At 55.0% G+C, this 12,943-nt stretch overlaps 1 protein-coding gene and 1 long non-coding RNA gene across 6 annotated transcripts in view; both read right to left on the reverse strand.

The window, feature by feature from the left end:
* Positions 1-12,943, reverse strand: part of RAB11FIP3 (RAB11 family interacting protein 3) — a 77,118-nt gene that overhangs the window by 18,703 nt on the left and 45,472 nt on the right. For 4 of the 5 annotated variants that reach the window (XM_082713622.1, XM_082713621.1, XM_082713620.1 and 1 more), the window contains exons 3-5: positions 12,766-12,857; positions 4,846-5,057; positions 1,112-1,261 (exon numbers count right to left, since the gene is read on the reverse strand). In XM_082713622.1, the coding sequence (XP_082569748.1) occupies positions 1,112-1,261; positions 4,846-5,057; positions 12,766-12,857 (454 nt within the window). The remainder of the gene's footprint in view (positions 1-1,111; positions 1,262-4,845; positions 5,058-12,765; positions 12,858-12,943) is intronic. The other variant, XM_082713623.1, reaches the window with a different exon arrangement.
* On the reverse strand, positions 78-1,103 carry LOC309854514. The gene is made up of 2 exons (XR_014306273.1): positions 447-1,103; positions 78-297 (listed from the first exon to the last, which is right to left on the reverse strand). It is a non-coding gene; the product is annotated as an uncharacterized lncRNA (long non-coding RNA).

Below are 12,943 nucleotides of genomic sequence, written 5' to 3' on the forward strand. Positions count from 1 at the left end.
TACTTCAGTAACCGCTCTGAGCCCAGTAGCCTCAGACACGGTGCATGCGTGAGGCGTCAGCGTTAACTCTGTCGTCATTTGGACCTTCGTTAGAAACTCGGGATTCTATTTGCCTCCCTGTGACCTAGTCTCAGTGGACCTTCAGGGCACCGGTGGGCGCCTGTTGCAGGAAGATGAAGGCAGAGAGGCGGTTGTGTCCCTGGGGTGTTAGGGCCTGCCAGCTTTTGCAAGCCGAGGTGGAGGTTCCACGTAAAGACAGGCTGAGGGGAAATGTCACTGGTGGTGTGGAAGTCCCACCTGAGACAGAAAATGTGAGAGACCGCATGAGAGGCATAGACTAAGCAGACAAGGAAGACTACCAAGCTGGACAGACACAAGTGTAGCTGCCCCCAGGCCTCGCCTCCGCGTCGACAGCACCAAGAAGGAAAGCTGCTAAAAACACTCACGCATGTCACTCACGCCAACTCCCAGAGACTTGCCACAGAGGCCCTCTCCCAGGCCAGTGGGTCCTCTAGGGCAGGCAACCATCTGTGGAAAGGAAGGGTCTCGCAGATGCGGGTTCAGAGATACTCGGCTTCTGCTGTCAGCAAAGGGTGAGGGTTTCGAGAGCGGGCCACCAAGGGGAGAGGTGGCTGACACGCACCAGCTGCTGAGCCGGGCAGGAGTTTCGCCTGTAGGGGCAGGAACGGCCTCAGATGGGCCAGTCACCAGTGACAGGCGGCCAGGTGTACAGGCCCCTCGTATGGACATGAGTGAAGCCCTAAGAGGAAGGAGATCTGGGAGGACCCAGCCCCATGAGTGAAGGCCTCACCCTTCAGCTCAGGCAGCCAGAACCCCCCAGATCATTAGAAGGAGATGAAGTGAAAGACATCATTTCTGATGCTAAAGACATCATCACAGCCCCCCACAGAGGCTGACCAAAGGGTACAAACTTGCAGCTACAAGAGACTGAATGTAAAACGTGGTAACTATGCTATATTACATAACTGAAGTGTTCTCTCCTCCTACCCTCCCTCCCTCCCAATACATACACACACACACACACACACACACACACGTACACACGTGTCCATACATGCACACACACCCCAGCAGTGAAAGGCTGCGTTACCTGGGGGTAGGGAAAGTAGGGTCTCTGCAGCCATGCTCCCCGTTGCAGAGGGTCTCCAGGGACAGCTCCGCCTCGCTGCCCTCGCCATAGTCCTCAAAATGCTCCTCACCACCTATCACCGTGACAACAGACTGGCTGTGCAGCTGTGATCTGCAAAGGCAAAACACAAGTGACACACTGTGACTTGTGGCCGCAGATCCGAGGGTGTGACGGTACCTTCCGGCAGAATGTGCCACTGGCCACATGTCCGAGTTCAAATGTTCTAGCAGCCATGTTCGAAAGCAGTAAATGCACAGGCGAAATGGATTTTAATAATGTATTTTAACTTATGCCAATGTATCCAAAATAGCACTTCAGAGGCACAATTTTATATTCCCTATTTTTTTTAAAGATTTTTATTTATTTGACAGAGAGAGAGCATGAGCATGGGGGAGGGGCAGAGAGAGAAGCAGGCTCCCCACCAAGCCAGGAGCCCAGTGTGAGGCTCAATCCTAAAACCCTGGGATTATGACCTGAGCTGAAGGCAGACGCCTCCCCGACTGAGACACCCAGGCACATATTCGAGATTCTTTATTTCATAACAAGTCTTTGAAATCTGGGGTCCGTTGTACACTTCCAGCACACCCCCATTTGCTCAGCAACTCCACACATCAGGAATTTGCAGCAGACACAGGCCCCTGTCTCCTGAGAGTGCTCCCCATGCTTCTTCCTGGAGCTGCCGGCCAGTGTGGGTGCGAGACTTGCGCTATGACATGAAATTCCGAAGAGCAGACTCCAACCAGGGAACGTCAAGGGCTTGCTAGCACCTGTCCTCCTTCTGGGAGGGAGATCACGCTCTTCTCTGCACCCAGCTTCCGGAGCACAGGGTCACGGGGCCAGGGAGATGCCCGGGCACGCCTGGAACTGGCAGAGGCTGAGCCAAAGGCAGGGGCTCAGGGCTCCACCAGGGGCAGAAGAAAACAGCCGTGCCGCCATCAGCAACTCCGCCAGTGCTGAGAACCTGAGAGCTGCCCCTCTCAGAAGGGGAAAGGGGGCCTCAGAGAGCCCAGTGACTGTCACGCAGGCAGTGAGGGACGGGAACTGGATCCGTGTGTGTACCACAGACCAACGCGGCTAACAGACCAAGTTCTCATTTCCTACCCACAAATGCGCGCATCCAGGGAGCGGTCCTGACGCCACCAAGGACAACTTCCACAGTCCTACACGTACCCGCTTTCAGAAACAACGGAGTCTGAGTGAACTGAAGTGGGGATGAGCCCTTACTTCTTACCGTCCTCAAAAGCACACCCGTAATACGTTCACACACATATAAACGAGGGCGTCTGTTTATATGTTTATATATGTGGCTCAGGTGGCTGAGTGTCTTGATGTCAGGGCCAGGAGATCGATGCCATGTCAGGCTCCCTGCTGCGCGTGCAGCTTCCTCGAGATTCTCTCTCCCTTTGTCCCTCCCCTCCCCGCTCTGTCTCTAAAAACAAAATTAAATGAAAATAAACAAAAATACAAATAAATGGAGCGAGATACTCTGCTCCAAGACTGGAAGACCGGTACGCGGAGAAGATGCTGATATCCCCCGCAATGACCTGTGTCGTGACAATGCTAACCAGAAGCCCTGCAGACTTCTTCATCCAGAAACCAACATGCACATTCTAAAGCCTCCAGTGAAAGGCAAAGGGCTAAAGGCACCAACACATCCTTGAAGAAGAGATCTGGAGGGTGACGTACGCGCAGTCCGACCTACAACACGCTGGAGTCAGAGCCTGTGTGGCACTGACCCAAGGATGAGCAGACAGAACAGGCCGCGCAGCCCAGCCCCAGGCCCACACACACTCAGCGGCCTCCCAGGCCCACGGGGACACCAGACAGTGAAGGAAGGAGGAACCCACTCAAAGCTGAGGCTGAGTCGACTGGAGACTCATTTGGGGAACGACCCCAACCTCACACCCCACACAAAAATGAGTTATGGAGAGATGACAGATCTGAACAGAGAGATGCAAAAATACAGCTTTTGAAAGAAAATGGAAGTAAATATCAGAGTCATATGAAGCAAGCAAAATTTCTAAAACAGTACAGAGGTGGCACCTGCGTGGCTCAGCTGGTTCATGTCTGCCTTCTGCTCAGGTCACGATCTGGGAGTCCTGTGATCGAGCCCTGGGCCGGGCTCCCTGCTCCATGGGGGGGTCAGTTTCTCCCTTTCCCTCTTCCCCCTCCAGATCCTCCCCCAGCTAGTGCTCCCTCTCATTCGTTCACACTCTCAAATAAATAGCATCTTAAAAAAGAACCCAAACTCCTACAAATCAAAAGAAGATGACAACCCAACAGATGGGAGACACCAAATCACACCCATGGCCTGTGTTTGTACGGTCGGACTGGGGCACGGCCGTGAACCGTAACCACAAAGCACCTGCCCAGCGAAGCCCGAGGAGTCGTCACTGAGACCGTATGACCTACAAGCCAGAAAGTATATATTATCTGGCCTTTTGCAGAAAAAGTCTGTAGAATCCTGCAATAAACACAGGTATAAAATACTGGAACAGGCACTTTGCAAAAAAAGATCAAAGTGGCAAATGACACAAAACAAGGCCCTCATCTGAAAATGCAAGTCAGAACGCCCCTGCACCCCGACTGCCCACCCTCCAGAAAAGGAGCAGAGGCCCAGAGGCAGCAGGAAGGCAAGCACCTATGAGAAGCCCAGTCTGTACCGGTCCCACCGCCCCACAAGCATGCTGTAGAGGCAGCACCGTCCCACTCCTAGGGACAAACAGGCCACCCAGACACGTGGTGTTTCCAGCAGCATGGTGTTTCCAGCAGTGTCGTTCATAAAGCCGAAGCTGTGAACGACCCAGACGGCCACCAGTAATGAATTAAAGCTACAGCACGCTCACGCCACAGAGTAACAATAATGAAGACGACGGACAACCAGCACAGAACTCGGGGTGCAGCTCAACAGCCATGGCGCCAGGCGGAAGCAGCCAAGTGTACAAAGGCTACAGTTCTGTGTGGTCACTGTGACGAAGGTGCGAGCCCGGGGACAGCACGGCCGTCATCCGCAGCCAGATACCCGCGAGCGGCTGGCCTACCCGCACTCACACGCCACTGTGCAGTACTTCAATTAAAGAGGAAAAACCAACAACTCTGGGAGGCCGCACGAGGACTGAAACCCACACAAGTGACACGAGATAACACCTAACCACCCCCGAAGCTGGGAAGCATGACGGCTTCCCACACGGCACACGGCCGGTGCAAGTTCTCTTCCAGGTCCGCACATGCGGGGCACTGCCCCCTCCCTTTGCTGGTCTGCAAACATATGGGGACGCCTGGGGCAGGAGAAGGGGGGATAGGATCAGAAGATCTGGGAGAGGTGCGGCCAAGACTAGCAGGTTCTAAGATCCTGCTGGGAGATAAAGCCGGAACATGGTGCCCTGCCCTGGTTTCTAAGAACTTCAGCGAGAAACCCAGGGTCAAGTCTCTCTCGACATTGTGCAGTGCATACAACCAGGGTTGTCTGCTGCCGGCAAGAATGCCTCCTTCCTAGGTGGTTGGTTGTCGCCGGCAGACATGCTGGGCAGTGGGCACGGGCTCTCAGCGGGACTTCAGGCCACGCTGGAGGGTCCGCTTTCTCCCCAGGTCCCACAAGGACCCCGCAGCACTCTGACACCAACCCCTCCACAAACCCACTGCACCCACAGGACATGTCCCCTCGGTGTCCTAGAAGCAGCAGCCAGGGTACAGACCTGCTGGGGAGCAGCAGCAGAGCGCCGTGACCAGGATCCTCCAGGGCGTCCAGGCACTCGGAGGGCACGGCTGAGCCGCCAGCGCTGTCCGCGTCCCCTTCGGCCTGCAGCTCCGGGTGCACCAGGGTGCTCGTGTCCTCGTCGGTGAAGGTCTCACACTCACTGTAAGTACTCTCGGACCCCATGTATGCGCTGTCTGTCACTTCGTTGGCCTAGGAGAGAGTGTCAGCAGTCAGTCCCATACCCTGAAATGACCCCGTGTCCGTGAACCTCAATGCCCCACAGTACCCTACTGCAGGCATCGAGATACCATGTGGAGAGACAGCCTCGGGCAGGGTCCCAGCCGCACCTCTAAGCAGAAATATCAGCTTAACGAAACAATCCAACGGGTTTTTTGGGTTTGGTTTCTTTTTTGGGGCTGAAAGCCGGGAACGAATATCCAACGGTTTTCAAAACTGAAACACAGACCCCTGTTCTACAGCAGAAAAACCACTAGAGCAATTCTGAAAGTTAGCTGGGTAAGCATACGTAAATGACAGGAGGGTCCCAAAACCACGGGACAAGTCCCAGTGCGGCCCCTCATGTGTGTCTAGCAGCACTGGGATGATTTCTATCCGAAGAATTGTGCAAGAACACACTAATTAAAAAGTCACCGTCAGGGGCGCCTGGGTGGCTCAGTGGGTTAAGCCTCTGCCTTCAGCTCAGGTCATGATCTCGGGGTCCTGGGATAGAGCCCCACATGGGGCTCTCTGCTCAGCAGGGAGCCTGCCCCCCCCCATTCCTGCCTCTCTGCCTACTTGTGATCTCTCTCTCTCTGTCAAAAAAAAAAAAAAAGTCCCCGTCAATGCCCGTTTTGTACGATGTGGCTACTGCTTTGAAATTCAACTCTGGGGTCTAACCTCAAATACTAACCCATCGATTATTAACCAACCCATTACATTCACTGGTTAAAGGTCTACTTTCCACAAAAGCTATCTTTGTTTTCTCTTCTGGACCCAGTGCCCAGTATCTAGCACAGTACAAATTATTTCAACTCAAAGAATCATTTCACAAGCCATTTTCAATTCATCTTCTCAGCTTTAATTACAACGCAACTGCACTGGTTAGGGAAAGTAGCTAACACGTCATGCTCAAAATAATCTTGAGGTTAACAACTTGAGAACAGGGGTGCCTGGGTGGCTCAGTGGGCTAAGCCTCTACTTTCGGCTCAGGTCATGATCTCAGGGTCCTGGGATTGAGCCCCTCATCGGGCTCTCTGCTCAGCAGGGAACCTGCTTCCAGCTCTCTCTCTGCCTGCCTCTCTGCCTACTTGAGATCTCTTTAAAGAAAAAAAAAAAAAAACCTTGAGAACAATTAAGATTCCAGAAAAGCAGCTGGAAAAGGTGCACTCTGTCCTGTCATTCTGATGTCACCAGAGGACAGTGTGCTCGGAGGTGCTGTGCTAACAAGAAGAGACTGGTCCCCCACTAACTCTGAGGGCCTCTCAAGGCTGCATCTCATGGTCCTTGCCCCACTGAAGAGGCATCAAGGGCCCAGGCTGAGCTGGTGGCATCTTAGTGCACCGATGACAGCCCAGGGTCCATTCTCCATCTGCCGCCCACCAGCCCAGTGACCCCACACGAGGGTCCCAACCACTCCAAGCCCTGTTGCCTCATCTGCAAGACGGGACTGGGATTAAGAGACCACACAGGCCGGTACGGAAAGAAACCTGGGAGACTGTGGGGTTCACCAGTCCCTGTGGGCTCAGAGTCCCAGCTGTGTGTGCGGCCAGAGTATAGCGAAATGACAGGAGAGGAAGAGTGCCACCCATGTTTCCAAGGGAAGAACCCATCTTCCTTGGAATCGAAGGCTACTGAGGAGCCCCTAAAACCCTCCCTTCCAAATCTGAACCCGGGAAATCACTCTCAGTGGGTCATCGTCACTGAGCAGGTATCGCCTCCAGCCGGGCTGAGGGCTGGCTTTGCACTCGGGGGGCACAGGCAGGGACGGGCAGCTGAGCTGGGCAGGCACCAGCATGTCAGCTGAGCCCCCGGAAGAAGCGCAACAGAGCAGGCGCGAGGTCCACAGCCGCTTCCCGACGTCTGCTGTGGGCTGGCTGCTGGTTTGCTGCCCAGATGGCACCGCACACTCACAGAAGGAGTGATGCCTGGGAACCACCCAAGAACAGGAGGAAGACCCCCCCGAGCCCCACCGCTCTTTGTCTGTAAGACAGTCCACTGCAGCCCTCCCTCCCTCACCCACTCAGTCCCCAGACCCCAGAAGCAGGCAGGACTGCACACTGCAATCCTTAGCCGGCAGGCCCAGCGAGGGCCCCGAAGTCATAGACTGCGGACCCTGAGATGGCTTCCTATAGGGAAAAGCACTTAACTCTTGAGGCTGGCTTCATAAAGAGCCCACCCACCAGCACCGCTGAAGTAGCACAGCGCAGCCCCCCGCTGGCACGGGCCCCAGGCGTCAACAAGCTACTTCCTGTGCGCCCGGGCAGGCCAGCTCAGCACAGAGCAGAGCCTTTCCTCCCGGGAAGGGGAGGAGGTGCAGGCTCTTGGGCCTGGTTATCTCGCCCGCAAGGAGCTCACAGGAACCGTGCAGCTGAGGCCAGGGCTGCAGCCAAAGCCCCCGGCGCGTGGACAGGCCAGCTCAGGGTGGAAGCCCGTCTCCACGGACACAGAAAGTGCGAGACGGACGCTGCACGACGAGCCTGACTGCCGCAGGCCGGGCACACACACTCCGCTCCGGGCGATTCGCCCTCCTCTCCAACAGGCAGTTGGAGGCTCTGAAGGCAGGTGCCCACCGATGGAATACTCTGCCGGTGGGCACCGGCCTTCGGCTCGGGTCCTGGGGTCAAGAACCTTGTAGGTTCCCTGCTCAGCGCCAAGTCTGCCTCTCCCTCTGCCTCTGCCCCTCTCTGCCCCACCCCACCCTGCTCGTGGTCTTTCTCTCTCAATGAAATAAATAAAATCTTTAAAAAATTATAATACCCCCCCCCCCTGCCAGAATGGATGCACAGATCCATTCCTCCCACCTTGAAGGAGAGCCAAACAAGCGAGCACAGATTCCGCTTCACTGAAGGCTTCAAGCTTACACCTTTTTCTGCCCCAAATGGTAAACATCGTCCTGGAGGCCCCCTCTGCACCTGCAGCCTGAGGGGGTCAGGACCCGCTCGGCCCGTGGGTGCTGCCTCCCCTGCTCACTCCCAGCATCCGCCCCAAATAAATGTCAGCAAGCCAGGCCGCTGTCCACAGCAGCTGGCTACACCTGCCTGCCGGAGAAGAGCGCCTCCCCGCAGTGCACACGAGACACAGGACCAGCTCTCGTATCCGACCGGTCAGCTCGTATCTGCCATCACAAAGGACCCAACTTTGCCCAGAAGCCCACATATCTAGGCAAATCTATGCTATCTTCTTCTAAAATATTTACAAATTACAGATGTTAAGATGAACTCATTGGAAAATCCAAGTGCATCTGGAAAACTCTGCTGCATGCTACTATTACCTTCCCCAGTTGACAAAGGATCTGCTGATGGACACGGACACTGAGTTCAGAATCAGCGGCGAGGAGCTCACACGTGCCCAACGCTGCCCGGTATCCTCACTGCCCAGGTCATGGTTCCTCTGAGGGACACCAACTGCTCCTCGCACCCTCAGGCGCCAGCCCCTGCAGCCTCAACAGGCCTCACCTGGCTCTACACACCAGCCCTGGGAAGGTGTGCTCGCAAACACTGGGGACGCCTGTCCAGAGCAGTCACTTGCTTCTCGTGACTAACCTTGTGGCCTTCTATTTGCTAGTCTGCTGAGGTCCGGCAAAACCTGCGCACTCACCTGAAGGGACATCACAGCTTGGGGAAAGTTTAACCTGCTCCCAGACATGCTCCATTAATCGTCCTGCTGTGCTGACCAGGGAAGGAAAGCAAAGTTCAGGAAGTGTCCTTGTTGGGTTTTTAACAGACTGCAGAACAGTGGCTTTTGTTCTTGACTTTCAAACCTTTGTTGTAACAGTTTGCACAAAAGACACAGTCCCCATCATTTTATTAAGGCGGCTCTTTCCTCTAGAGACCTCAGTGGGAGAAGGAGGGAGGAACAGGGGAGGCACAGCAGGGACAACTCTTATCATCCCTGTTTGTGTCTGTTCTCTGTGACCCTCCCACTGCCCGGCTCCCAGGCAGGCTGCAGGGGCCTTGGGCACATCGCCCTCCCCTCTGCATTCCCGTGAATGGGACAAATCTTACTTAGTCCTCACCCCAACCCCCTCTTCTCAGAAAGGCCCCATCAGTCACTCTCCTAGGAGGCGTCTCAAGCAAGGAGCAAACAGGAAGCAGAGGAGAGCCCAGCAGCAGCCCAGCGGGGAACCGCCCAGGCGTCCCTGACCCACACTGCTGCGTGCCTCATCAGGGTCAGCACAGGCTGCCTGAGCGCTGAAGCTCACCGGCAGAGGGTCTCCAGATGGGATATCTGGGTGTTAAGGCACATTGCCTCCACCCACATTTTTACTGAACTTTAAGATTACAGGATGTGCAAGATTTTTTAAAAAGAACATCTTTTGGGGCGCCTGGGTGGTTCAGTGGGTTAAAGCCTCTGCCTTCAGCTCCGGTCATGATTCCAGGGTCCTGGCCCCACATCGGGCTTTTTGCTCAGCGGGAGCCTGCTTACCCACCTCTCTTTCTGCCTACTTGTGATCTCTGTCTATCAAATAAATAAATAAAATCTTTTAAAAAAGGAAAGAAAGATGGGGCGCCTGGGTGGCTCAGTGGGTTAAGCTGCTGCCTTCGGCTCAGGTCATGATCTCAGGGTCCTGGGATCGAGTCCCACATCGGGCTCTCTGTTCGGCAGGGAGCCTGCTTCCCTCTCTCTCTCTCTCTGCCTGCCTCTCCATCTACTTCTGATCTCTCTCTATCAAATAAATAAATAAAATCTTTAAAAAAAAATAAATAAATAAATAAAAAAGGAAAGAAAGAAAGAACATCTTTCTATAAGTTTCATAGTACTTGGTTCCAATCCCCTGAAAGTTCCATCTAAAGATCAAAAAAAGCATTAAGACATGGAAAAGGCTTAAACACATATAACTAAGCAACAGAACCCAGTCAGCAAAAGCCACACACCGGATTCCAATTCTGTGACATTCTAGAAGAGGCACAACTGTGCAGACAGCAGATCAGCTGTCACCAGGTTCTGGTGGGGATAAAGGGATGAATCCCAGGAGTAGAGGGTGCTGGAGGCAGCGAAACTCCTCTGTACGGTGCCGACCAATGAGCACATGACCTTGGACACTTGCTCAAACCCACAGAACACATAGGGTGCCTAGGGGGCTCCGTCGGTGGGCACCTGCCTTCGGCTCGGGTCCTAGGGTCAAGAACCTCATCAGGTTGCCTGCTCAGCACCAAGTCTACATCTCCCTCTGCCTCTGCCCCTCTCCGCCCCACCCCACCCCACTCATGGTCTTTCTCTCTCAAAGAAATAAATAAAATCTTTTAAAAAATTATAATAACCACCCCCCACGGAATGCATTAATACCAAGAGGGACCCCTAATGTCAACTATGGGCTTCCATTACCCACATGACACCAACACTGGGTCATCGAGTCTAACAAACATAGCACACCGATTGAAGCACAGTGCTCGTGACCGTCTGTATGGAGGAACCAGTGTGCGGAGGGAAGAACAGGCACTCTCTGCACTATCTGCTCCATTTTCTGAAAGGCTAAAACTCTTAAAATGTAAAGTATTAACTGTTTTTCAAAAGTAACAACAACAACAAAAGCCTTAAAAATAAATGTTTCCTCCTTTCTGGAAAAAAAAAGTCAGAAGCATCCCTTTTGCATTCTCTGAAACATCAGATTCCTACACGCCTTCTGAAGGTGACATGTGCAAGGTGGAGCTGGGTCCCTGAGGGCACAGAGAGGTGGAAGGACCACACTCTCACAGGCCTCAGGGGTCCACCAGCACAGAGGCTAGGAGGGGGCCAGAGTCAGACAGGACTCCTGCCCACTGTCCAGGGCTCAGGAGGCAGTCCCAGCCTCAGAGGCTGTCACATTTTTTGGCCACATGGGCTCTTTAAGCACAATATGTGTTGATGCCTTTCACCACCCACTCACAGACTCCGTGTCAGTGTCCTGGGCTGCTGCCACAAGCGACCACAAACTGGGCATCTCAAACAACAGAAATGTGTCCTCTTGGTTCTGGAGGTGTCAGCAAGGCTCCAAAGGGGGGGGAGTTCCTGGTGGGCCCGGGCAGCCCTGGGCACGTGGCTCCATCCCTCCAGCCCCCACGGCTCCATCGCAGGGCTCCTGGGTGTCTCCCCATCTAAGGACACCTGTCACTAGACTTAGGGCCCAGCCTACTTACTACCCGGCACGATCTCATCTCAAAACACTCAACTTAATTACATGTACAAGGACCCTTTCTCAAAATAAGGTCACGTTCACAGGTCCCGAGTGATCCTACCTTTTGGGAAACTACCACTCAACCCACTACACCCACCTCCACAGAAAGCATTCGAAATGACAGAACGCACTAGCAGAACCCTGAAGAGGGACGGACTGGAAGATACTGACGCTCAGGCCCGGCTCTGCTGGGAGGGGGAGATAAAGGTCCGATGCGACCCGCACAAGCGTCTCGGCCCAAGGGTTGCGACCCCCCAGCTGCTCCAAACAAGGCAAGAAGGACTCCCCTGACCTAAGCTGCACTGCTGGGAAACCCTAGGTAAGTCAAGGTGCACAGAGCCACCCTGCTGTCAAGCCAGCCACCCCATGCCGGTGAGGTAAGCGCCTCTCTCCGTCACACGGTCCGGCAGGCCATGCGACTGAAACGGGGCGCGTCAGAGTCCCGCACACCTGCAGCCCCCACCCAGCCACACAGGCTCGCAGCTGCCAACGGCTGAACACGACCTGGGAACCCCAGGTCACACACACTCAGAATGAACACGCCAGCCACACCGAACAGGGTGCAATGCCGCGTGGTCCCTGCCCTTGGGGGCCTCAGACCTGGCTGGTACTTCAGGACGAAGCTGTGAGTGCTGAATACTCCCCAGGGGCCCCGAGGTCCGGGGCATCAGAAGTGACAGCCGAAGTGAACCCACGCTGTGTGTGGGCTGGCCTGGGCCTGGAGCAGCCCCCTCAGAGCCAGGACCCAAGACTCCAGAGGAAAGCAGTGAACTCCTGTGGACTGCGGGAAGCTGCCTTGTGCTTCCACCTCACTTTAGCAAGGCACCGAGGCTCACAGCCACCGCGGCTCATAGCCACCGCACCACAACCCAGCGCTGTTCCCTGCACCTTCGCTGGGCAACAGCTCCCCAGGGGCTCCCGAGTTTCTGATGTACATCCTAAAACAAAATGCCACGTCCAGCCACAAGGGCTATCCTGGCATCTGACCACCCTTCCACTGGTGTGACACAACCGTGTGGTCTGTCTTCTGTGGCTGCTCAGAGACCTCCCTGCCGTGCAGAGAACAAAACACACACAGTTACAGGTGATACCGTGTAACCATAGCAACCGTGGGGGCAGGTGGCAAAGGGGCATGAGGTGTTGGAAGTCCCTAAACCCAGAAAATGATCTGAAATTTGATAAAATCAGAACTTCACAGCATGTCCCCTGCTCTGGCTTCGGCAGCCTGGGAAAAGGTGACAGCAACACCACTGCAGAGCCTGAACAGTGCAGCCTGTCCCTCTGCTGACAAGAGGCCCTGAGAGGGTCTCTGCCAATGGCCTCGGGTGAGCAGCTGTGGGGCAGACAGCTGCTGACCTCCTGCCACAACCATGAGCCCCCGGGTCCCCAGCATGGGCCCAGGGCTGCAAGGGGAGCCCCGACCTGCCCTCCATGGCACTCCCCACAGAACAGCCCAGGCACCACTAAGCAGAGCAGGACTCAGAAGGCAAAAAGCAAGACGCGTCAGGTCAAACCCTTCTCAGCCCCGCAGTGAGAACCACTTGCCTCGAAAGTAACGAAGTCGTCGAACTCATCGGGGCAGGCAGGCGGCTCCTGGTCCTGGGTGGGTGTGACCGCACACAGCTGGCCATCGGACTCTGCGGGAGAGAAGACTATACTCAGCAGGGAACTTGGAGCACCCTGGGCCGAGGGAGAAGGCGCCGCCGCAGTAAATGCAAGCAGG

Source organism: Mustela nivalis (genome assembly GCF_964662115.1).
Source record: "Mustela nivalis genome assembly, chromosome: 19".
NCBI lineage: Eukaryota > Metazoa > Chordata > Mammalia > Carnivora > Mustelidae > Mustela > Mustela nivalis.